The 26,406-nt window shown below is 39.8% G+C and overlaps 1 protein-coding gene across 11 annotated transcripts in view; it reads right to left on the reverse strand.

The window, feature by feature from the left end:
* Positions 1–26,406, reverse strand: part of ESRRG (estrogen related receptor gamma) — a 412,544-nt gene that overhangs the window by 215,937 nt on the left and 170,201 nt on the right. For 2 of the 11 annotated variants that reach the window (XM_064509688.1, XM_064509689.1), the window contains exon 2: positions 22,060–22,213. The exons of 6 other annotated variants lie outside the window; for them this stretch is intronic. In XM_064509688.1, the coding sequence (XP_064365758.1) occupies positions 22,060–22,094 (35 nt within the window). In that variant the 5' untranslated portion in view covers positions 22,095–22,213. Of the gene's footprint in view, positions 1–7; positions 78–22,059; positions 22,214–26,406 lie in introns of all 11 variants that reach the window. 3 more of the 11 variants (XM_064509691.1, XM_064509693.1, XM_064509698.1) reach the window with 2 other exon arrangements.

The following is a 26,406-nucleotide window of genomic DNA, read 5'->3' on the forward strand; positions in this document are numbered from 1 at the left end:
GGCCTACCTTAGACAGCAATGAAAAATGTATTTTTCTCTCCCTGTTCCAACCAACTTCAGAGACGCTGTGAAATTTCCTGTTAAAAAACATGGAGTCTAACAGAGTCCGTATGCTGGTCACAGATGCAGCATATAACTAGAGAAACAGCACTAATTTTTATTTATTTGTACTAGTGTAAATGAGATCAGAGTCAAATCTCAGAGCTGAGACTATATAACAAAACTAGCAGCTTGTACAATTGGTTATTAAAATACTATCCCATACAAAACAACAGCTCCGATGGGGGGGGAGGTTGAATTTTTAGAGATACCTGAGTTTTGTTTTTTGTTTGGGTTTTTTTTAATTATTATGTCATTAATCTGTTCAGACATTATTTCCCTTTAATTTTGCTCGTGGCTTTTAATAGTGTATTTCAAGATATCTGCAAAGTATCTCTTTTCTTTAGTATTAGCTCCACTTACACAGCCCTTAGAACTCAAAGACTTGTGTGATTAATAGCTCTGCCAGCCATTCCTATTTAAAAACTATGCCTATTTTATCTCTTTTTCCTCTGTCTCTGATTTTCCTTTATTCTCTGCTCTGTGCAAAATACCCACTGTCAGTGTCTTTATGCAACCCAAAACTTTGTAACTTTATTTCTCACTATTGCTTCTCTACACTTTTTTAAAGACTTGACTGGATAATAACTAAGTGACTTAAAAGCACAATCCTACGAGTAGCTGAGTGCCCGCTATTGATGTAAGCTGAAATCGGCAGCTTAGCGTCTTGGAAAGTGCTCAGCACCTTGCAGGATCATATCATTATGCTTCAGCTTGCTAAACTGCGATTTGCCTCTGTCCCCGTTTGCCACTCAGAAGTCAGCACTACCTTTTAGCCATGGATTTCAAGAAAACAGAGACAGGTATTTAAACAAGATCATACACAATCTATCACCAAGCAGGCAAGGTAGGTTCCTTACTGTAAGCATTCCAGCTGCGCCTTGGAAGTGCAAGTTATATTCTCAAAATTATTCTGTCATCCCCATGACAATTTAATTATATATATATATTTTTATCTGGTGTTTCTTGACGCTGTTTCGGTAGCAATGTCGCGTCAATATCTCATTCAGGTGTAGCATGGAAAAGTCTAACAAGCCCGGGCTGGCAGCCAAGCTTGCCTGTGACTGACGCTCGCTTAACTGAGCAAAGATTTGCTCTGCTCCAAGCAGGAACTCGACTACACGAGAACCAGCAGTGACAGCGACAGTGCAGACTTGAATCCTAACAACGCCGTTTACAGCTTGTGCTCAGGCAAGTGGAACCGGCACTGAAACTGAATGCTAAAAGGCTTCAATCTTGTGCTCCTTCCTAATTTACCTCCTGTACAGACCCAGGACTTGTTAGGAAAAGCAGCACATTAGGAGAGTTACGTAACCAACCCAGGCAAAACGTGATGCCCAAAGAAAAATGATTCAAATATTGGCGGAAGGGGAAAGAAAAGTGAGGAACAGGAGAGAGGAGGTGGAGAGGAATGAACTGCTTAGATTACGTTTTTAAATTTTAAATTCTTGCCAGTAAATGATAGAAATAAATCAGCAGTATGAAGTCACTGGTAGCTGGATTTAAAACACAGTTTATGACCATTCGCTAAGGGGCCAACATAAAGCACAAGCAAAACTAATAAAAATATAGCTTCAACTAGCAATGATAATGTTAAGCTGTTGAGAAAAACTTTTGATTTAAATGAAATTACACTTCTCCAAACATAGATTACAGGCAGAATTTAACTAAAAATCTCCAGCCCAGAGATTTTACTGTCCAATCAGCCAATGATCAAGGGCGATAATGAAAACAAAAACGTGTAAGTGAATTCTGTGCCCTGTTCCCAATAAGTTGTAGAAATGTGTATCTAAATCTCCTGGCCTCACATGAAAAAAATCTTATTTTCCATGGAGAGCAACTGAAGAATTGTAGCTTTCATGTAAACAAGTCCATGATTATTAACAATGGTTCTACCCCCCCGGCTCATCTCTCTGTCTCTTATTCTTTTCTTTTTTCTTCTTTTTTTTTAATTTAGGATACTTTTTGTTGCATAAAAGTAAAAGAGCTGCAATGCCGGCACTCAATAAATTGTGGGGTAGACCCTTCAGTGTGAACACAGGTAGAGTGAGGTGTAGAACAGAAGTCAAATTTGGCTTTAGGCATACCTCTTCGTTACCTTTACACCATTTTGGGATCTAGTCTCTGATGTTTTTCATTTCAGCTTTTGAGAAGTTACTAACTATGATTCTGTTTATCAAACATATTTTGCAATGTATTTGTCAAAGAATGGAGGTTTTACAGATCCAGCTGCCCAACATTGGGTTTGGTGTGCAAGAAACGCTGTACCAAGCTGTGAACAACAGCGAAAGGAGCCAAGCCTGTGGACTGAGGTAAACCCATAAACTTTTCATCTCTTAAAACTTCGGTTTACATTTCAATTAGGTCACAAGTGAAATCCATTTGGTCATGTCAATCTACCAATGACATAGCTTGATCATAAAAATCACCATAGAGCTAACTTCAACTGGTAATCTCAATAGCAGGCAAAGATGCCCTAAATTAGAAACATGTGGGTGGGTTATGCATCCACACTATCTGCTTTCAGTAATCCCTCCTCTAAGTCATTTTTTTACAGTATGCCTAAGCGAGTATAAAAATTAAAAGAAAAAGGTTCAACCTAAGGTATACCGAGCAACAAACGTTAGCAGGGATGAGCAGGAAAAGCAGGGGTGGAAAAGAGACCTTCTCCAAGCACCGCCTTACAGCCTGCGAACTTCTGAGAGATCCTGCTGCTGGCCCACGTTTGGCTTTTAGGAGACAGAAAGCCTAAGATCACCGAGAACTTTGGCGCCGTTAATATCGAAACGGCTTCCCCCCGCCGCCCCCGTCCTCTCCCTGGGATTTTTTGAACCTGGAGCCTATAATTGAAAGCCAGTGGATTAAGCATAACACATCAAACCCCTGTTAACACCCAGCCTCCCGCAAGGCTGAATTCTAACAACTCTGTTTTCTGCCTGCAGCCTGCGCAAGCAAGTGGAACGGCGGCATGCACTGCATGCTAAAGGCCGCAGCCTTTGTCTCCTCCAAGTTCTGTCTGTTTCAGAGGCTAACATGCTGCAATTAGTCTAATTAATGTGAAACAATGAGCTGTGTTACCACTTATCAAATTGATTGTTCCCCTATCAAAACAAAACAGGCTGCCTTTTTGATGTAATTTCAAGAGATGATTTGAAATGTCATGTTGCTGCAAGCCAATTACCTTATGACTGGAGTCACGGTCAACAGAATACATAATTAGCATGAGTTTGGGAAGGCTGCTTACTGCTAGTATGCTAATTAACTGTCTTTTGTCATAAAACAAAAAGGTTGTAGCTAGGGTTGTGAAATAGGTCTTTTTTATTTACATTTCTTTGTGCTTATCAATGTGAGGCATGACAATGCAAAAGAATGGGAAATTTTAATTCCACCACTTCGAATTAAGACTGAGCTGCAAGGTCAGGCATGGCGTTGGGCTACAGCAATATCCACCTCTTCCCTGTGCGACGCGCGGGCTGCACAGTCTACCGGAAAACTAAGCATCAGGTGAGTCTCATACCACAGAGCCCCTGAGGAGGCCAACAGCACTCAGTCGATACCAGACGCTCCTTTCCAGAAACGGAGCTACCTGTGATAACCGGAAAGCGTTGGGCGCTCTCCTGCTAACCCCAACCTGCTCCGCTACCGCTCTTCGAAAGCGCACTCTCGAAAGCCAAGAAGACTAAACTCTAAACAAATGATATTATTACTTCTACTTCATCGTGGTGTTCAAAGAATGCTTAATGAGGGTGTGTGGGATAGTAAATGAATCCTGCTTATAAGTAAAAAGCTTCATAACTCAGCTGCTGCCACCTCCTTTCCATCGCCTCATTTGTGTGATAAATTTTGCATTCTTCAGGCATTTGTTAAAGAGCTGATCCTGCAAGGCGCTGGGTGCCCTCTATACCTATAGATTTCAGAGGAAGCTGAGGAACTCATTAGTTTGCAGGATAAAGATCTACCAGAAAGAAACGTAACTTAAAAGCCGGTTGTCAGCGGTTCCAGTTTTGCCCTCTGTTATACCCGTACAATTCCACTTACTGCAAAACAGTTACATGAGAGTAAAGAGGGAAGAAATTAGCCTAGTGAATCATCACTAATTCCCTGCCAATTTAAATCCTGTTTTTCTTTTTCCTGCCTATAATTCAGCACTTCATTTAAGTTTTTGTTTGGCCTGGGTGACTCCTGAGAGCAAGGTCTGGAATTGCAGAAAGTTTTAATGATGTTTTTCACTAGCAGCTAGTCTTGTGCATCCTCTTATTTGTTGTAAAAACCATTTTGTTACTCTGCGTACGCTTGCTTTAAGCCACTACAGAGATAATTCTTGTGCCTCTCTGATAGCCCTTAAAAGCAAGAGAGATGTGTAAATCACTCCCCTATTTAGAGGGCAAATAAAATGTTCAATATCTAAATCTAAAAGTTGTCAAGCTTGCCTTTTCTAAAGGCTTCTTTTCAATTCAAACCCGGTTCTATATTATTATTCAAGTTCAAAAGTGACATAGAATAGGGCGGATCATTTTTAAAGTCATCACTGATACATGAAAGCAGTAGGCATTCCTAAACTACTTTCCCGACTTCTCTCTTCCAGTCTGAGCTGAACTCAAAGCATCGTAAAATTAGGTATGTGCGCAGGAAAGCTAAATTTTTATCTTAAATGATGAAACCTCTAATGAACAGGAAAACAATCATTTCTTCTGGTGCTGTCATTTACTAGAATCAACATCATCCTTCCTGTCTTTATTCAGCAGAGAAAACAAAGCTAATCCCAATTTCTAAAGAGCTGGCTAATAAAGGAGTCAAGGGATCATTAGTCTAATTAACTCATTCCTGTTTTCGGTTTACATTTCATTATGCTATTACACACTTTGAAATGTCAATTTTTAAATACCATAGAAAACTGTTTAACATATACACATTATGTTCAACAAATCTAGGCACATACAGAACAGTTACTCAATATTGGTAAATTAATAGTATCTGGGTATGCTACTAATCATCTCATAGCTACAGCGTTATTGTAAACCTCACTTACTGGTAAGTCAGAGAAATATTTCCCTGATACTTGGTCACTCGCTTTATGGTGGCATTGTGTAATACTCAGATACATGTCCTGTCTACTTTTGGTAATGACACCATTTTACTCCTAACCAAAATAAATCAGGATACAAATCTAGAACTTGCTGAATTTTTTCTTTTTATTGGGTGTCCTTCTATGGCTTAATCTAATGAGTCACTTTAAGTCAATTCTTAAATTGATTTAATGAGTCATTGAGTCATTTACTGTACTTTAAGTCAATTTTTAAATCAAGGCAAAGTGGTTAGCTTGAAATGTTAACTTCAGTAACCAACTATTTAGAAAGAATCAACATGAGTTCACAGCAGAGGCACTCTTCACTTGTACTGGCACACTTTTGTAAAACAGCTGTATTCTCTATATAGAAGAAATATTTAATAATTTGTGTGTGTATTCACAAAAGCAAATAGGGAGAGAGAAAGACTGCAGATATACCTGAATACACATTTGCCTACAAACACACATTTTCCTATATGTACTTCCAAGAATCTAACACGCACTGGAGACCTATTTGCTGATGAGCTAATTTTTTTTTGCTTAGTATTTAATCCAGTAAATCACTAAATATGCATAACATTACTTGCAAGTAGTCCACTAGCATCTCTGTGATTATTCGCATTTTTAAATTGGATATATATCACACAGCCTGAAGTACAAAGATACTTCGCCGATGGCTTTCTGTTTAGCGAAACGTCTGCAGAAGTTTGGGACACCCAAGCGATTACAGTGGGCATGACTGGCACTGCATCCCGGTAATCTCTTTACCGGACGCCCCAGGCTATGGGATGCTCCCTCCACTCGTCTGGGCCCTACCCAGAGAAGTGCAGAAGATTCTCTTCTCTGCTTAACTCACATGGTACCTACACCACCGACCGCGACAACCCCAGGTGCTGACAGAAGCAGGCGGTATGGGCCAGAGTACACCTGCGACAGCCTCCCAGTGAAAATGTCACATATGAAGGAGTCATAGTGCCTATTTTAAGGGCTGCTAATGATTGCTTGTGCTGACTCCAACTCCCGGGCAAAATGAAGACAGACACATTGAAATGAGAACAAACCACGACAGCAGCTCTTACATAAAGATGATCCAGATATCAATTACATCTGCTGCAGCACAGGCCCAGTTATTAGTCATGCTGGATAATAAGTAAAGAGATCTGATCCTTATGGATATGCGAGCTGTTTCTTGAGTGCCCAAGATTCACCAAACTGCCTTTTAATACTCTGATGTATTCTGGCGCTTACTGACAGCAAAAAGCTTACTAGTTAATTCTCTGGTATTGTAATTTCTGAGAACTGGAGTTTCATCTTCTAACTTGGACCCCACCCAAGAGTACAGTGAGATCTGCTACTATACCGCATCTTCTAACTGTGACCAGCTGCTAACAAAATACAAGTTTATATAGATGCTTATACAGATGTTATAGATGCTACAGAAAGGAAGAAAAATTTGTTTTAATAGCTACCAGTTCAATCTAGTGCCTCCTTCCTGGTTCCTAGCAAATGGCACATCCCATACCACGTCTGCTTCTTTCTGACACACAAGCACAGTCATGGCTAAGCAAGTCAGGTTCTCTCAGAATCAAATGGAGAAACTCGAGTAAACCAAAACAAGTAAATCTCTTCACTAACCACCCCCCCCAACCTCAGCAATTCAAGCTCTCACATCTAATAAGGTGGGGAGGAGCCGGGGGTGCTCATTTGCAGACGTCTCATTTCCTCGTGGCTGAAACAAACCACGTAGCTGTTCATCAACAGTGTTTTGGTGTTAGCTGTCTTTGTATTTTTTGGGGGTGGTGGGGGAGGGCTGGTGGTTCAGCTTTAGGCATCCAATTTTGAAAAATTTGTCCGAGAATATGAACTTACATTAGAAATCTTTCAACTGGAGAGGCAGATTACTCCACCTCAGAATGATGTGTGTATTGAGGGAAATTTATTCAAAATTTAAAGTTGAGGGGAAATGTGACCAGTGGCAACCACTCACGAGCAACTGTGTAGTACAGAATCAGTGCAACCTGTTTCTGGGATAATAGCACTGGGATGCCAAACCTGCAGGGAGCAGAGAGGACACCCCATTCTGCTGTTTGTCACTGGCAGTAATTTCAGTGACAGCAGAAGAAAAGATGTGCCTTTAAAAAGAAGTAATGGAGAAGCCTGAGTACAGAAACAGAGCATGGATTATATTTAATAGCTTAACGAGGATTAAACTGCATCCATTAATTAATGTATTTCGAGAAGGCTAATAAAAAATAACATTTTTATCTGCTGAAAAAATGAATACATATATCTGTAATATCTGATTTGCTTTAGAAAGACTGAATCTGGGTAGTAACTGTGGCTAACAAGGTACCTGATAATGCTCCAGTAATAAGAGGTGAGCATTAGCTCTCATTAATTCATGTTCTCAGCGTTATTCAGCATCCTAGGCTGACCCGACACGATGTAACAGGACGTGGCACGCGAGAATGCATCTCAACATGGTCAGAATCATAAAAGCAAACAAACCCTAAACGACGAAACTTCTTTGCAGCCCCCGGTACGGAGTTTGGCATTGCAGAGCAGGCACTGCCTTACGTTTATTCTCAACGTGCTGTACCTCCTGTTGGTCGTTCAATGAGCATTCTCTCTAGTCTGCTTTCTAAACCAGCCAAAGCAGGTCAATGCATCTTCATTTGAAAACAAAGGCACAGAATGCTGCTTAAAGCTTTGACTTAGCAGGGCCTTTCATTTTCTTTTCTTCCTTGTGGTTCTACCTGATATCATCCAAATTTAGCATTACCAAGAGAAGACCAAGGTGACTAGGAGAGACGCAGCGTTACTGTAGTGAACCCCTTGAAAAAAAATTATTTAGACTTTAAACAAACCTGAAACATTAGAGCAAAAGCAAGCACAAAAAAAGCAGGAGCTACGGCAGCATGAGCCCCGTCTAACAAGGTGCTGAGCACCAAAGCCCAAGGGACGGCTGGCGCTCTCGCTGTGAAGATTAGACAAGAGCACTCACGCAGGACACTGCCGGAATATGAAGGGACACGAAGGGAGCAATCCCAGCAGACACGCTGTTGAAATGTCAGTCAGGCGCTCTGCCTCCACCACCTTTCACAGAGCTAAACATCTCTTTATGTCAGAACAAATTGGGCGATCCTCAAATCTTTTTTCTTTCCCCTGACTTCAATGCGATGAGTGCAGGGAACGAGAGCGAGGGAAAGAGAGGGAGGGGGCGTGAAGAGACAGTTCAGCTCAGTTCACATGAAAGCACTGTGACACACTACAAGACTGAATACTGATATTGGCAACTCTTACAATCTTCTCAGAGAGGCAGGAGCGGCGGCAAGCAGCACGCCGCAGACCCGCCCGCTTCCCAGCCACGCCGGGAGACTTTCCCCTTCCCAAGCGCGCCACAACGCTCCTGGAAAACACGCTCTCACGCTTGATCAAAGGCTGCAAATGCAAACACGTCACTTCCTTATTTATCAGCATATGTACTTTTGTCATCTCTTCTTGTTTCTACTTGTGCCTTTCCCAGTTAGTCCATCAAGGAGTTCTAATTTTAACTGGCTCCCGGCGGAGAGTTGAAACGGAGACTGCAGTGGCCACAATCTTCTTTTAAATGTTTTGGTTTCATATGGAAAATTCTGTACGTGGTGGCTGGTTGGCTTTTATTTTTTTATATATTTTTAATGTATACGGATTTTTTTTGCAGCAGCAGGACAACAATAAAGAAATCTTCCCACTGACTTGTGAATGTTAGAAAGGTCTAAGTATGATTACACAGAGATATAAGAATTATTTCGATTGTTTTTTTTATTTGATTCCACCCATGAAACACTGCCTTAAAAACAGTCAGACAATTTTCATTCTAAAAAACGTCAAAAGCAAGCAGAAAGCTTTACCCAGCCGAGATGAGGAACTCAGTGAAATCACTGGAACATCTGCCTCTAAGAACAGCAAAATTAAGCTACTAGACCACCTTTAGGTTATAAAAATGATAAATAATAAGATTTTTTTTTAAAGTATATATTTAGCTAAAAAAATCCACCTGTGGTTTTAAAAAATACAAAATGAAATTTTATTCAAAGAAAAGGGATAAGGAAAAATAACTGATCAGTCACTGTGAGGCCTGGCCACCTACTCTTTGCATGACCAGTTTATTGCACTCATGATCATTCATACAGAATGATCCATTTCTGGAGCTCTATTCTGGATAATATTTTTAAAAAAATCTGTCTAAGAATGAAAAATCTTAATTGATTCTGGTTAAAAAGTGGATGCACTATATTCTAATTTCAAGTTTCTATTTATGACATTCTGGTAGGTAAATGTCTGCGTGTATGCTGCAGACATTACTAGACCATTTACTGCCCATTACCGCCAAGAAATGAAACCCATACTAGAATAAAAGGTGCAGCATTTCTGGCATTCGTTAAAGGAAGAAAGCTTCATAAGAAAAAAGAAATAGCACTGATTTTTACAGGTGTTTAATAAAGATAAGCTGAAAAAAGGGTTCCTATTTTAAGCTTGGTGATAGCTAAAAATGCATTCAAATATGTTCAAAAGCAATCTGAAGTCTCCTAAAAATGGGTGTTTAAAAGTATTCAAGAAAACAGTAAAAATGTAAATAATATTTGTCACATTATTGTAGGATATAGGACGAAAATGCTCATAAATTCAAAGAATCCTGCTGAGACAAACTGCATTTCATTTAAATATGATATTATTTGGGAGTCATTAAAACAGAAATAATGTTTATTGGTTGCATTGTAAAGGTTACTATGAGAAAACAGCAAAACTTTGCCCATAGTAGAATGAGTGGTGTGAGGAACTGTAAGCATAACTCCCTTAATTTTAGTTGTTAAAACTGTGCCTTGGGGAGAAAAGACTGAATGTAATTGATAATTCGCTTCTGTAGAAGTATTACAGTAAAAATAATGAGGAACCACCAGCATTTCCAAGAACCTAGTTCCAATACTCCAAGATCCTTCATATTCCTTATAATAAGACGGATTAGGAAAAACTTAAGGGGGACAATAGTGACTGCTGACTTTCTAGTCAGAAATATGTTCAGTCCTGAGGAAGAATAAAGTATAAGGTGCCTTGTGATACCTATAAAATACATACAAGTGCCCTTCTTGTCATTCCATTCAAGCTTTTTGCTGGTATTTTATTTTAAATATGGAAATACAAATCCATCTATGGGGCCCTTAAGGTACACAGAAGTAGACTAATATGTTGGCTTTAACACAAAGAGCCTAACTGTTAAGATTAAAAGTATCTAACCTTGCCAAGAAGAGACAATATTTTCTAGCTATAACAACAAAGAACCTTCTGCAACTTGAGTTCAGAAGTTTCCATCTACATAGACATGTATGGGTATGTCTATTTTCTTCTGAAACATAGTGAAATAAAGCTAAAAAAGCCCCAAAAGTCTGGAGTTGCCATTCTGAACCCAAGACTGCCCATTACAGTCAAACAGCATTAACACAGTAACCAGCATTAATTGCTGCTTATTTGTACATGTAAATCAAAAAGTAGATGCACACAGAGGCCTTGATTACAGAGACGTTTACCCAGCTGACTATTGCAAGTAGTTTCTGAAGGAGCAATCAAATTAAGCATCCCATTAAACATCTGATGTAGGTAAGTCAGCTTCCAGTTTTTATGCATGGTTGGGGAGACAGGGAGAGGGGCCGTGATGTCCAACTGCCCCTTACGGGGAGATGCCACGCAGGGCTGCAGAGCCGCAGCCAGCCCCCGGGGACACGGGCAGGGGACACCGGGCAGCTCTGCAAAGCAGTGAGTGCCGGGCTTGGCCAAAGGGAAGCTGCTTGTGCAAACCTCCCTCCCGCTCCGCGTGCACTGGATAGATCTGCAGTTTACTGTGATAGATGTGAATGATTTTATACAAGTTGAATTCCAGCATTAATAAGTCACCCCAAAACCTTGACCCCCTGTTGAGGTAAAGCACCCATCTCTCAACAGACACTAGCACCACAGGGCAACTCTCTTGGAGAGCCACCAGACATAGCGCAGTCATTACTCTCTTGCAAATCAGGTAAAAGTCTTCCAGACACAAAAGACTTGCTCCCTAAGTTATTGAAGCTAGCTCCGTGTGCAGCTATAGCTGAGCAGAGGTTTATGGCAGACCAGACAAAACAAACACTAGCCATCCAGGCAGAATTTTTGATTAGCGTATTTGTTTAGAGCTCAACATTACTACTGTCTTGCAATGTGTCTATCAAATGTCTCTTTTTTTGGTAGTACAGTTTGTGATGCTGCATTTGCCTCTTTCAGAGGAAAAACACTGCCTTTCCTGAAACTCTTCTGGATAGAAATTCGAATAACGCCAGCAGAGTTTTGCTCAAGACCTCCACAGCAGCCCAAACATGCACTGCAGCACGTGGTAGTCTGCCTTCTAAACTCTTCGCATGGCCTACACAGATTTGTATTCACATTATTTTCTTTGAGCTTGAAATTGATTTGTGATGTTCTCTCTGAAGACTTGCAATTTACATAATTTGCCATTATTCTCTGCAGCACACTGTACTCCTTGCGGTGGGCTAAATTCTTCTCCAAGGAAGCAGCCAGGCATGGGCTTAACTTTAAGCACGAGAGGTCCTAGGAGACCTCTCTGCTACTGCTTATATACTATACTTAAGCATATGCTTATTTACTTTGTTGCATCATAGCCTAAACCTAACTTAGCTTTTTGGAGTTATTAATAGTGGACACACAAAAACAGTAAGCAGAATTTGGCTTATCATCTCCATAGATTCATACTAATATACCCGTGTCTCAAGACATCATTTCATTTCGTAACAAGGAGGAGATTCAATTTCTGCAAATTTGTGTAAAAAGCAATTTGGAAACTTTGCAACAATGATATTACTTCCCATAAATGTAAAACTGGTAAAAAATATCATAAGAGGCATACACAGCACATTCACAGTGTCATTTTTTCTATCTTAAGTACCAGCATTATTCAAAGACATTACGCTATTAAGTAGCCAAATAATTCATTCATTTTAAGGATTGAATGCATAATATTATTTTGTGAAATTAAGCTCTCTTTTCCCAATCTCTTTTTTCCCCACTTAAACAGAGGCAATAAAGGCATCTGAAAATGAATCCGTATGTAAGGCTGGATTTTCATTTTTCAGGTTTGGGTCAGTTCTAGTTGAGGTGTGCACCTGTCCTGCTGATGGCCACCAAAATGCTTACTTTTGCAATTCTCTGGTTTTGAGCATGAGATGAGCCTCAAGTATTATCATCTCATTCCTACCTTCCGCTGCTAGCAGGGAGGAGGTTGGCACGGGAAAATGTCACTTCCCTTCAACTTACTGCCAGCAATATACTACTGCATTCCAGTAAAAAACAAAAAACAAACAAACAAAAAAACCACCGACACCACCACCAACTAATAACTGAAAGCGACTGTTTAAAATGATAGCAAAGATCAAAAGTTCTGACTACAGTGGGGGGGGGGGGGCAATCGACAGGGCAGTTTTAAGCACACCGTATTAATTGATGAACATCAGGACTTTGTGGTCATTTAACACTCCCTATAAATGTAGACTTGATAACAGTTATTGATCTCAGTTTTCCTGGAAGAGGATCCCCGGACTCAGCAGTGAGCAGTTTTGCTCCTCACAGTTCATAAATACAAGAATAAAGCTACTGCTCAAATGCCATCCTAACCTGAAAATAAAAGTGAAATTTCAGTACAATATAGAAGCAATATGGGTGTATTTTAGGGGGGGTTTTGAGCACCTAACACAACATTACTATAGCCTCAAATTGCCTATGTGAAGTATGGAATTATCACAGCTGATCTTCCCTATCATTTGAAAAAATTTTCCTAGTGGATGTCTGGTCAAACTATAAAGGTTTGCAAGTTACTGCTTTTATTTTAGTTATTTATAGATTTTCCTTGGGTTACCATGGAATTTGAATACCACAGACACTGATGAATTTAGCCTAACACCACACAAGCTGGGATTACCAGCACCCGTTGCATTGGCCAGAAACTGAGGCAGGGGCCCACTGACACCCTTGCCACAGACAATACAGGATACGTATGGGAAGCTAGGGGGAGGGAGCCCTCCCCAGCACCAAGCCACCAGAGTCATTAAAAAGCAGACCTCTTCAGCACTCTTTCTCAGAGAAGAGCCCACAGAAGCCAACGGGTGGAATCGGGTCCTCGGAAGGTCCACGGGCAGCTGTGAACGACCAGGCTCCTTCAGAGCACGGGGGACAGATTAGGTTACCGCAACCCCAACAGAGCTGCGTCATGAGAGGAAATAACAAAACTGAACTAGAAGCAGCTATTGTCTCGCTCCTACCACTTGTTTGTCATTCAAAACTTTCTGCACGCTTTCCTTCCACCTAGCCTTCTCGTCCTAAAGCCCTACTGTTGGCTGGTCAAATCGAAAACTGATTTCTAAAACTTTCTGTGATGCTGCCAGAAGCTGACCTATATTACATGATTTAAATACAGAAAGTTAATCCCCTCTCTCCCTTCCCATCTCCCCTTCCCCAAAATCAGAAAAACAATCCCTGCATCTCCTGACCCCTGGTTCAGATTAACCTGGATGTTGAAGAACAGACCTAGAAAGAACCGCGTGTCCCTCCCAGCTCAGATTTAAGGAGAAGCTACAGAAACAGGTGAACTGTTGAACTCGGTCCTGTGCCTTAAAAACACATTTCGCCAGGATAGCTAACGCCCGACCTAAGTACCCAAAAGATGTAACAGAATTCTACAAAATGAATTAAAGACGTATTGCCATCAACTCCAGCAAAATAATAAAAGTAGAGAGATTAAGAGGCAAGCATATCTTTTCGAATTGTAAAATAGGTTTATAGGTCTTCTAATAACAACTTTTACTCAAACCTTACATAAATAGGCTTATATGATACAAATATTACGTGGGTTATGTGGAAACTACAAGGTCTCTAATCATGTTTAGGGATTACTTGACAGAACAGAGACATTTCATTCCTATTGGACCTAGGGATTACAGCAAAGAAACATCTAATATTCCATTTTTTAATTTCATGCATTTTTTATTTACCTTTAATGATGCTGTATATATTCATCATCCTGAAATATTAAAACAGTACGAAAAAAGTAATAAATTGGTGGAAAATTTAGGGAATGGGAATGCAACAGCACGCAAATCATACACTATCAAGTGCTTGATACACATTTAAAATTACTGCCTAGTACAGCAAAGCCAAATTCCTGGCAGATTTCTGAAGCACAAAGTCACAATAAGAAGATCAGCAGAACAGACTGAAATAATAGAATATTCATCCCCCTAATCCATATGCAATTCTTTAGGGCTTTTTTTTAACAATGCATATGAGGTCTGACTGTATTCAGGATTTAAATAAGTTGTCTCTCTCTCTCGCACACGCGCACGCACACACACACAGGCGCTCTCTCTCTCCCTGCATTTTTGTTAAAAAAATGTATATACAGTTATCATTTCTGCTCTGCTGCACCCACATTGACAAGGTTAGCACATCTCCTCACACCTCAGATGAAACAATAGCATTTTAAACAACAAAAGTGTTAAAAGAAATACATTTATTCATACCATTGAAACCTCCTGCAACAGCTTTGTTGGAAGGAGGGAGTCTAGTTGCCTGGGAAAGGGATTCTTTTTTTCTTTCCTTTTTTTTTCCTTTAACTCTTTCCTACTTCATTCTAACTACTTCATTCTAAATAATTACTGGTTAATTTAAAGCAATTTCACATTTAGTTATTGGCAATAAAATCTTGAAACCAGTATTAAATCTTGGAGATCATGCATTTCCCACTAGACAGAGGTAATTTTAGATCTGGTATTGTATAAAGGGACAGAGACCTGAAGACGAATAAATCATCAGTGAAAAGACAGATGCTGATGATAATAATGATACATGTACAAAATGTGCGTGAGGATGGGTGATAAGGAGGTATAGTATAAAACTTCCATTGCCATGCATGAGACTACCAAATTACTTTCAAGTAGTGTAAAGCCATAACAGAGTTACCCTTCTTCCCCCAAGCAAGTAGTGAGAAGAAACTCCTACCACACTAAAGTGAGGTACAAAGCTTGATCTTGAGATCGGGTGGGTTTTACACCAAGTTTAATGCTATGATTAGGCTTCAGAACATCAACACTACAGAAAGGCCAAATGCAAAACGAACGTGCCCAAACATCAGATGTTTGTAACGGTAAAACATACGTGTGGACTTGCTAAATAAAGGTGCCTATGTGATAATTACAGCAGCCACATACAGAAAGAAACTCTCACGATGGCCGTAGCGCTTCTGCTCACAACTTTGTTGGGGAGGTGAACGAGCACTGGGGCAGGCGATGTTGCCCGGAAAGCAAGCTGGTAAACAAGAAAACACAGCTGTGCTCTGCTGAAACCTGAACCACCAAAAGCAGCTACGTGCTATTGGTAACCAACAGGCCTCCTGCGCAGTGCCCTGGGTGCAGATTGCCATTACACATCATCCAGTCACCACAGCTTCAGGCTCGTATCTGGTGAGGCACATGTTGGCTCAACCCCCTTCAAATTATGCTCCTGTGTATTTAGCCAAACTATAATATCAGTTGACATTGCTATTCAGACTGGAAGGTTATTGCTTTAATTTGATACACACAGAACCACCAACGTAAAAATAGCTAATGAAGGATTTTCTTTTGGTGAGAACCTGCTGTGATTTACACAGCCACCAAGCCAGTGCATCGCCACCTCATGATACCCAACTATTTACAGAGCGCACACTTACAGGCGCGTATTGCTTCCAGGTAGATAATAATTATTGTTAGATTTTTTTTTTTGGGGGGGGGGGGGTGGGAACCAGCTATACTCAAGTCCATGGGAACACTCCAGCAACAATAGAGCTAGACTGTATCCACAATGTTTACGTATTTTACATGCACAAGGGCAAAAGAATAAGCATTTTAAAGAAGAATTTGATCTGTACTAGTAAAGACAGGCCAAAGTTTTTGTTGGTGGTGGTTTTTTTTCTTTTTAAACAGGGCAATTAGGTAAAGCTACAAACACCAGCTCATTTTTAAAAATAAGGCTATAGAAGGAATAAATCTTTGGATTTTTTGAAGAAAAGAGGAATAAGGAGCAGCCTGCAAAAATTAGGGTAGACAAAATACTCAAAATTAGTGCTATTCTTCCTTCCAATATCCTGTATTTTACATGACATAATACAGAATTATTAATGTGAATATTTATTTTAGTTAAGAACTTCTGCTTGTGAAAGAGAGGGCTTTTAAAGAAAAGCTTTTGCCATAATTTTAATGCTTTGTTCCAAAACAGAGCCACTAAAGATTTTCTACAAATGTTTGTAAACACTGAACACTTTCTAAGGTGACCAGGCACTATTTTGTTTCCTCATACTCAAATGGTTTAACCATCTTCTTCAAAGTTTCTAAGCAAGCATTTCTCTAACGTGAGACATATTTGGAATATGAAAGTTTAATCCTACTCATTAAAACACGACAAACTTATAATTAATTGAGAATGGAGTCAATAACGAGAACATCCTTCACTGTAATGATGTTGGTACTATCAGCTTGTAATATGGAAATATGTTATGAAAAGTGATGTATAATACGGAAAATTACAAGTCAAGTTTTTTGTTTGGTCCAATCTTTAAAACATAAATTTTACATCCTTAAAAGTTATGTTTTTCCTGCCACCAAATGAGATAACATATTATGCTGTTTTCCTCTGATGAGGAAAAATTCAAGGCCTTACACTACCTGATTAATCTCACAGCCAATATTTAGAAAAGGTTTCTCTTTGAGCTAATCAAACTTGACAAAAGCAATCTTCAAGCTACGCCACATTCACTGATTTGTAAGATCTCTCAAACTTGTGTTTTATTAAATGCAGTTTAAATGAGCAAGACCACTAAACCCACTTGCTTATGACACCCTCCGAATCTCACAGAGGGTACCTGAGTTATGTAAATGAAAACACACGCAGATCAAAGTTATTAGGAAGAACTGTTTTGATCAGATGCTGTTTTAGTTTTAAGATGGAATCCCGTGCTCCCATTGTGTTGCATTTTGGGGGTAGTTGTGTGGTATTTGGTTTGCTTCTGCTTCTGGAATTAACTTCCTTGACCTTAGCGGATAACTTCTGTCCAGGGATTCTTCCAAACACTACTTATTTGTTCATAAATATAAAAGAGAATGTGGCTTGCTGACTTCTTCTAACTTTCAGTAAACAATTTTATGACATTTCTAGGCTTCGAGCATCACAAAAGCATCCTTAGGCCAAAGGCTGTTACTGCAGAAGAGCACTGTTTCGGTATGGCTGTTGCTGTGAGGACAACTAGGAGACACTGTGGGAAGCATGTAAATACCTTGACAACCCTTCCTAACACTGTAGCTTCCTTTCTTTCTGTGAACGATCATATGCATTTCAACAGGATTCTCCCAAAGTTTGAGAACACATTTGTGTTTGTTTACATGGCTCTTAGCACTAGATCCCTGAAAGAGGCAGGAAGACCTCATTGACCTCAAAGAGATTTGAAGCCTGCCAAATAAATTCAGCTCAGCTTTACAAAAGTATTTTTTTCTCTGCAGTTTTCACTGGATGCTAAAAAATAAAGAGATTCCTAAGCAGAAGGGAGAAAAATATGGGAGAAATAAGTATTAATTCCCATACTGCAAATAATCGAAAAGAAAAATCAGGCTTCCAGCTTATTGCTCCCCTCAAGTCACAATTAGGTTCTGGATAAAAATGCTTCTGAGGTACTAACTGACCACCTCTCTATTTCTTCATGGCCCTGTGTGACAGAGAAATCATGCGTGAATGTCGGCAATGTCCAATCAAGGAATCTAAAATAATACTTCATTAACAAAAACTCACATATATTAGAAGTGGATGGTGCAAATCTCTTTCAGACCCAAGGAAAGATTTCCAAATATTGGGTAATACACTCTGACTGTGAAGACTATCAGTGAGTTTCTCTATTTGTTTATATAAATGGGCCAATGCTCTTCGAAGCACTTCAGAGCACTTAACTAAAGCAAACAAGCACTTGAACTTTAAATATCCAACAAGAGGAGCTATTGACAAGTATGACTTTACTTAGTAAATCTTAATATCTTTGCAAACTTTAATTCATACAGTCTCTTCAAGAAGAGAAGCACCAGACTCTTATCTCAACTCAAGCTCCACCGCAAGATACATAGTGCAAGGGGTATGCAACTGCTTATTCACTTTGTTTCTCTCTTTTTTTAATAGCCTGCTTTATTTTTTTCATACATAGGGACCCTGGGCCCACAGTAGTATACATAAAACTGCTCCCCATTTTGAAATCTTGTTTTCTAATTTTCTTAATTGGCTATTAATGTAGGACTCTCTCCATCTCAAGAACCTCCTTTTCAACTCCTTGCAACCCATAGATAATTCAGCATTGATTAGGGAACACAACTTCTACCAAGTACTGTCCTACTAGTTCCCAATAGGTGACTAACGCTGTGAGACCTTACTGCACTCGGTAGAAACATTCAGCAAAAACATGGCTTTGGTAAGTAGTCACAGAATGGTGTTAGTTTCATATGTAGCTTTTGGGTCTTCATACTTAGAAAACACCCCTAGGTGCTGCATTATCTGCAATTACAACCATCATTTCCTGCCCTAGTATAGCGTGATCTGATGCACATATACTTTTCTGCTCAGAAAACAGCATCCAAAGGAATAATCTGAAAAACTACTGTATTGGTTTGGACAGTATTTTTTTGAAATGCAATGACCTCAAACAGGTCAAATATCATGCAACTTCATAGCCAGACACTGTCAAATGTGGTTCGCTATATCATAGTAGCTACACTCTGAGAAACAGTAAGATTTTATGCATTTTGAGGAAAGGTCAGTAGCAACTTTCAGAAGTAAAATGCCACCAATATATGCCAGGTCAGTTTGAGCATTAAGCTTGCACTAAGAAGCAAGAAGGTGGTGCTTAAAACAAGCTTCCGCATTCAGCAGCAGGTCCCTCATTCTCTAAAATCCTGCAGGACATTTCGCTTTTTCTTTCTTTCTGAAACATTTTGCATGCAGTCTGTGTAAAATGGCTGAAGCAAAGTGACAGAGTAAACCTCTACTTTTCCCTCATCATTACCATTTTAGAGAAAGTAAATGAAGTATTTTTTTAAGCCTTATTCCAGAGTTTGTTAGCCATATTGGAATTTCATTTTGCTAGTTGTCAGGGTGGCGTTTTCCTGCAAAGCATAAAGCACTTTACGAAAGAGTTTACAGAACTGTCTGCACATGATGGAAAAGTGTATGTGTGTGTCTGCATGCATATTTGTGCACTGGTACGTGTGTGCAGGTGGCATTGGTTATTAAGGATATGTATGGCCTAGCGTTGTAATGAACATTCTTCAAACCCTATTTTGTTAGAAAAAAATGAGAGTTTCAGCTGCGAATATGAACTACTCAGTGATAAAACATTGGTCTACGTACAGTTCCTAAAGGAAATAACTTTGAAATACTCTGTAAGTTATAATTGGGTTTTAGTGTATAAAATGGCTGAGTAATTTAAATGTTTGGAAAAGAAAACAGTCTTTCCTAGAGTTTATGAAGTGATAAGCCTATTTCTTATAATGTTTAACTATGAATCCTCATTTCAAACACGAGCATCTACTAGCATACGTTCTCCACAGCTGACATCGTAACATCACACAGTTTTATCAAATGAATATTCCAGGGCCCAATTCTGATATTATTATTATTTTTTTTTATCCTCCTCAGACTGGAGCAAATGCCTTGATTTCCACAGAAATATTTTTGCTTCCTACTCTTACACAAAAAGTAAAATCAGAATTAAGCTTGTCTTGGGGCTTCCCTGTTCATGATCCATTTTGACCTACTGAATGAAACAAGTTATATTTGGATGTACGCAATGCATATCACGACATTCCCACTAGAAACTGAAAATAAAAAGAAAACTAGAAGTATTGCAATGACAATATAATACTCATTCGTTAAAAAACAAACAAACAAAAGACTTGGTAGCAAATGTCTATTAGAAAGATGCACTGACTACAGCCAGGACAGCATAAAGCATGCTTTTGGGTAAGAATGTCCCAATATACCATTTTAGAACAGTGATAAAATGAGACTATAACAAAAGAAAATGCAATACAGTTTTGAACACACTGCAGATAAGTTACAAGATCTAATTATTTAGAAAGCCCTCCAAGATCCCATGGGTTTAGTAGAAGTGAATTAAAGGGAGAAATTAAAGAGAAGAAAAATATGGACAAGATGAACGGTGAGAGAAAGAGAGACAAAAGCGGCAGAAAGAAACAGATACAGAACAATATTGGCCTACTTTATTCTAATAATAGAGTCATCAGCAGAGTATCTGTATGCACTAACACCTAATTTGAGCATCCTGGATTCTGATCCTGATTTCCAGAGAGGGCAACAACATTTAAAAAAAAAAAGGAAAAAAAAAAAAAGAAAAAAACACCTTAAATTACTCATTACTAGAAATAGAATCATTTGCATGAGAAAGATAAAGAGTTAGACTCCCATTTCATTTACAAATGTTAAGATTAAAGAATAATATCTCCCAGGTTAACACTTCCTTCCTCTTGATAACAGCATTGTTGTTCCTAGGAACTGAGCACTGATGTATACAAGGACCACACGGAAGAGGCAGTTTTGAGTTAGCCCAACAAAAATTAAACGCATTCAAAAACAAATCAATGGAGAAAAATGTAAGTGGGAAACATCATCAACAGCGAAAGGCCCACTTTACCTATGTCCTTCTGGGCACCTGACTAACGCAGGTCAAAATCCCGCAAATAGCTTGACGCAGTCAGAAACTCAGTACAGTATCGTGGAAGTGGAAGTATCTGCTTGTGTGGAGAAACTTCCCAAATTGCAGTCACACTCAACTCACTTCTCTATTTCTTGTTAGCTTTCTCCCCTTCAACAAAGCTTGCTGGTAGAGGCGCTCAGCTACCTCACTTATTCTTAGATAAAGTGAATTAAGAATGACCAAAGGAACCAAGTTTACACTGGTGTGGCAGCAAACTGCCAGATGTGGGTAACCTGACATGGTACATTTTGGGCACTAGAGGTATGCTGACTGCAGAAATCAGCCATCATTTTGAACTGCTTTATGTTTGTAGGTTTTAAATTGTTGCTAAATATTAACTTTAGGCAAGTTTGGGGGGGGGGGTTCAAATTAATACAAGCAAATCACCAAGGTATTAGAAAAACAGAAGCTAATTTTCTGCTTCTTTAGAGAATAGCTCAAGGAGCTAAATTATTGTTTTTCTATACTTCCAGGTCTATTCTAAACAGAACAGAGAATCAGAATCATCTTCATCCCTTGAATGCTACACGTGAAAATTCTTCTACAAGCATTTTTGTGTTGAGCAGTTTATCTAAGCACAGTTACTTATACAGTGAAGAACCACCTCAATGTTCTTCAGAAAAAAAAACTCCCCTCCCGGGGTGTCCAAGATAGCAGCTTGTCGGCTTCTAGGACCTTTAGCCACTAACATCTTTCTTGTTTGTAAATGCCCAGCCAAAAGATTTTTGTTGTTGTTTTTCTTTGTTTTTGTTATAACTTACTGAACAACTACAGCAGCTAAAATGCATTTAATTTAAGATAGACCGATAACTAAAGCAGCAGGTCTGAACACCCTGTTCAAGAACAGGATGAAGATGTAAAAGTCTTGCTTATAGCAACAGCTGGCGTCCGGTCTTCCTCTGAAGTGCTGCACTCAAGAGGGAGAGGCAAAAGGCCGATCCCTGGCTGCAGCCTCCCACCGCCCCCAGGGCTCATCGGTGCTCGTTCTGCCGGGCAACTGCACGCGAGAGGGAACAAATCCCCGTCACGGACTCACCATCCTTTCCTAGTCACATTCACTACGCATTGCATTAGGAAATCGTAACGGTGTTAAAATATTTTGGCAGGATTTGTTATGGCCAGATCACTCACTTCCTTTGGGACACACAAAGCCTCCTCTGGCAATGAAACAGCCAAAATGTCAGCAAATCCTATGGAACAGAAAACGGTCCGTCAATGTAAAGCCGAGAAGAAGCGCCTTTTTTTAAATAAACAAACAAAACAAAACACACAAAGAGAAAAGAAACAACCTAGAAATACTCACTTGCGATTAACATTTTTCCCCCACCCCCCAGCCCGCAGAAACTTTTCAACGGCATCGCCGCATATTCATCACGCGGCGCTATTAGAGCGCGGCTCACTTCAAGCGCTCCCAATTCATGGGCAGATTAGAGGGCACATTAATAACGCAGTTAATATGAAGTGTTTAGCGGCTCCACGCCGGTGACAAATACGACTCAGCCCAATTTCCTGACCACTGAGGCCGCGGAGGAACAATTTGCTAGATTTCATCAACAGTTCTAATTATGTTCCTGTCAAGTCGAGAACAAAGTAATCCATAACTGGGGGGCTGCGCGGAGACACTGGCACACAAGAGTAATTTATGCCCAAGACACAGGGCCCTCGCTGTAGTTAGCGTGCACAACGCCTGACTAACAAGTGGGTTCAAAAAGGAATTTATTAGGGAAAACACAGCCCTCCAGCTCTGCGTGGCTTGGCAGGTATGCGCTTATGAGGAGTTATGAGGGAAAGTCTCCGGGCGAGGCTTGTTTATACGAGCACACGCTTTCCTCGGCCTCGCAGGCTTTAAAATGCTGGATTTCAGCCCAAAGCGTCGCTCGGACTTCTCCCCGGGCGCCCGCGCCACGAAGTGGCCTCCGAGAGGTGACACCGGATGGGGCAAATGCAGGGCTCCAGCAGAGGCTCCACCTCCCGTTTTTAAGGAGCATTTCAGTCCCTGGGACACCCGCAGCACCCCCTCAGAGACCAAGCTTTATAGGTGCCCTTTTATGATTCTATAAATAATACACTAATGAAACAAGCAAAGGGATTATTAGCAACAGTAAACTAAAATGTCACAATATACTACACCTGACTTACTGCCGCCAAACTGGAAAACAGACTGAGCGAGAGGAGGAGGGGGGTAAACGGGGGAGAAGCTGTCATGTAATTTTGAGTCATTTTCCACTGTGATCTATATTGGGATGCAGCTTCTATGCTTTCAAACAGGATAATTTTATCTGTGACATTCTTGTTACATTTCACAAAAAGGTAGGAATGTCTCCCCAGTGCTAGGAGAAGTGCTAAGCCTGGCAGCGTTCGTTCAGCATTGGCTACTTTTATTAGTGGCTAAACATTAGAGAAAACAAAATTGTGCATATAAAATGCAATTAAGAACAATGTCTATAAATATGGGGAAAAATAACATTAGCAAAAATGAGATCTGAACACTCATGTGACCAGTACAAACTGGTTTTTGCTTAATGAATTTTAAAGCATGGCTTTCTGAAGGTAGCTGTGAGCATACACTGTTGTCAGCAGTTTTAGATTTTTATTTAGCAAGGCAAAAAACACAGAACTCAAAAAAAAATTATTTTACAGCTTTTTCTTTGATAGTGAAGAAACACGCTTATCAAATTGCCACCAGTCTAATCAAAGAAGCCTGCTTTAGCGGACTGAACGTAAGATCAGATAACAGGAACGCTCAAATCTAAGACCTGTTTTACAGATTGGCTTGCTATACGGGCTGGGGAAGGTCATCTGCTTTTTCCCTCCAAGTTCCCCACCCGTGAAATAGGAGAATGCCAGAATACGAGGGGAGGCATATTTTCCCCATGTGACATGTTACCAGTGTATTTTTGTCTTTGCAAAAACGTAACCAGCTCCACTGAATTATCACTATTACTTCAGTATCACCTTCTAAGCACTAGTTAAACACTGGCACAGAGTGAATGCAGTGACAGTTGTAGAGAGCTGCAATAAGGAGAACTAAACTTTCTTTCATACTTTGCTAAAATTTCTTCTGCAAATTTACTTGAATACATCTGAACCTGTAACTTCTCTGCTGTTAGGTTTAGGAAACTTCCCAGCTTCTATGGAGAAGGATAGCATTAGTCTCTTAAGGCAGAAAGACTTCACAGAATTACGATTATTTGCACCATTACAACACTGCATCCAGGTATTAAAAATACACTTCACCAGCACCAGCGGCTTCAGCTTCACAAGGAGGCAAAGAGAAAAGGGACGGACACGATCCCGTTCTTGCAGATGTGAAAAGAGAGAAAGCTAGTTGGTAAATCACACAGATGATAATTTGGCAGCCAAGTAATGCCCAGACTTGATGATTCCCACACTCGTGATTCAGTCACAAGACTTGCTTCCTTTGCTGCCGAAATGTCATGCTGCCTCATGCTTCTGTTACAGAACACATTTTAACCAAGTGTAGCAAAAGCATGATGATCCCATTAAGTATCTAACATCTAATACCTTGTGAAAACTAATTTAGTGCTTTATCAAATCACTAGTTTGTATGTAGAGCATAAACTGGCTACATTTGCTAATAGGGCAGATTGACCCATCCCATATATTATCAAAACACACCAAAGTCTGCTGGAGGACATAGCCTTAGCTACTTATTATCCTTTGCATTAACTCTCTCACTAGCTCCTCAACCAATACATTTTCCTGTAATACATCTGTCATGATTTTGCAGAGAAATCAGCAATTCTGAACAGTACAGCAGCTAGAGACAGATAACAGGACTAAACCCATCACAGTCGCCTGACTTCCCAATCTACTGCTAATTGGTACAAACGAAAACCTTTAGAGCTAGACTTGCACAACCACACTCTGCTGCTGGGCCCCAGAGATTTGTGCTCTTAGTTAGATTCATATTTTTAGAGCTTAAGTCATTCACATGATTTTTTCAAGATTTATTACGTACCAGCGAGAAATAAAGTCATATGCCAACACCTTCAAATTTACAAGATTATTTTTTACCAGAAAAAAGGTACCGTATGCCAGAGAACATGTGGCTTAAAAGTCAGGAAAAAAGTGCTAGCCTATTAGTACTAGTAATATTAGTAATATCAGATCAAATGAGAACATCTTTGTCACCTTGAATGCTATACAATCACATTCCTGCCTGCATAACATTTAGGGCCTTATTTGTGACACTGTACAACAAATTCTGTCTTTGAAACCATGTTTCTTGGTGGCTGGGATCTTACGTTCTGCATCCATAGCTAGTGGAGGTATTTTTTTAATCACAGTTTTTACTAATTATTCTTCCTTAAGTAGTATTTGCCTTTGGATATCCTGAGCCATTTTACACAGGACTCTTACTGACCTATTACCATTTCACTATCTGAATTACTGCTAGGAGTAGGTCTGTAACCCAGTAGCTAGTGCTAGATTATTCCAAAAGAATGCCAAAACATACCATCTTTTTAAAAATAAACCAAATCCACTCAATGGAAATGAGAAAAGATGCATCCGACTTCGCACCTGTGACTGTATAGACTTCTAATATACAATTATATAACTAGTGCTACTTTAGCCATTCACATTTAACTCTATGCTTGCTCTATTTATTTTTCTTTTTGTATAGTGTCTCAGCACTGTATGTTTTCTCTTTTTTCCCCCCACTCTGGATTTTTCTTGTAAATTCTGGCCTTCAAACACTAATATAAAAAAGCTAATAAGCACTGAGGGGGGGGGGGGGGAGAGGAGGTCATTAGAAGTTTTGTGTTTTCTTGGCGATTCCAAATGCTATTAACCGTGAGTCCTTTTTAACCCAGAGAATATTAAAAGCTGCTTGCACCCAGGTGTGGTTTAACATCACCATCTCAGGCAGGCAAGACAGAAAGCCTTCCGCTAGGCAGAACTTCTCACACACAAACTTCTAGCTATGGAGTATAAATAAGAAAACAAACAAACAAATACAAATTCTTGGGCCAGTGAGTTAACACATAGCAACTGAATTTAACTGCAAATCTTGGGAGCCTTTTCCTCTCCTTCCCTTCCCCCCCTTTTTTTTCTTCTTCTGTTTTTATTTCAAAATCACAGGAACTACGCAGCCTAGCAAGACTGTAATCACTCAGCAGGAACCTGGCACAAGCACAATGCAACCACCAGCCAGGCAGCAGGAAAATGAAGGAAATCTCTCTCTCCCTCCCTCTACGTTGCTTAAAAGGGGCTCGGCGTGAATGAATCTTCCCGGTAGCCACCAACAATTTCTTACTCCTTCCGAGCAATCATCAATTTCAGCATCAAGTGGTTTAGTGGATCCACAACTGGTAGTGGCAGCGGAGTAAGCCCAGCATGCAAACGTTTTGGCTAATTT

The sequence above is a fragment of the Dromaius novaehollandiae genome, chromosome 3, assembly GCF_036370855.1.
Source record: "Dromaius novaehollandiae isolate bDroNov1 chromosome 3, bDroNov1.hap1, whole genome shotgun sequence".
Classification (NCBI taxonomy): domain Eukaryota; kingdom Metazoa; phylum Chordata; class Aves; order Casuariiformes; family Dromaiidae; genus Dromaius; species Dromaius novaehollandiae.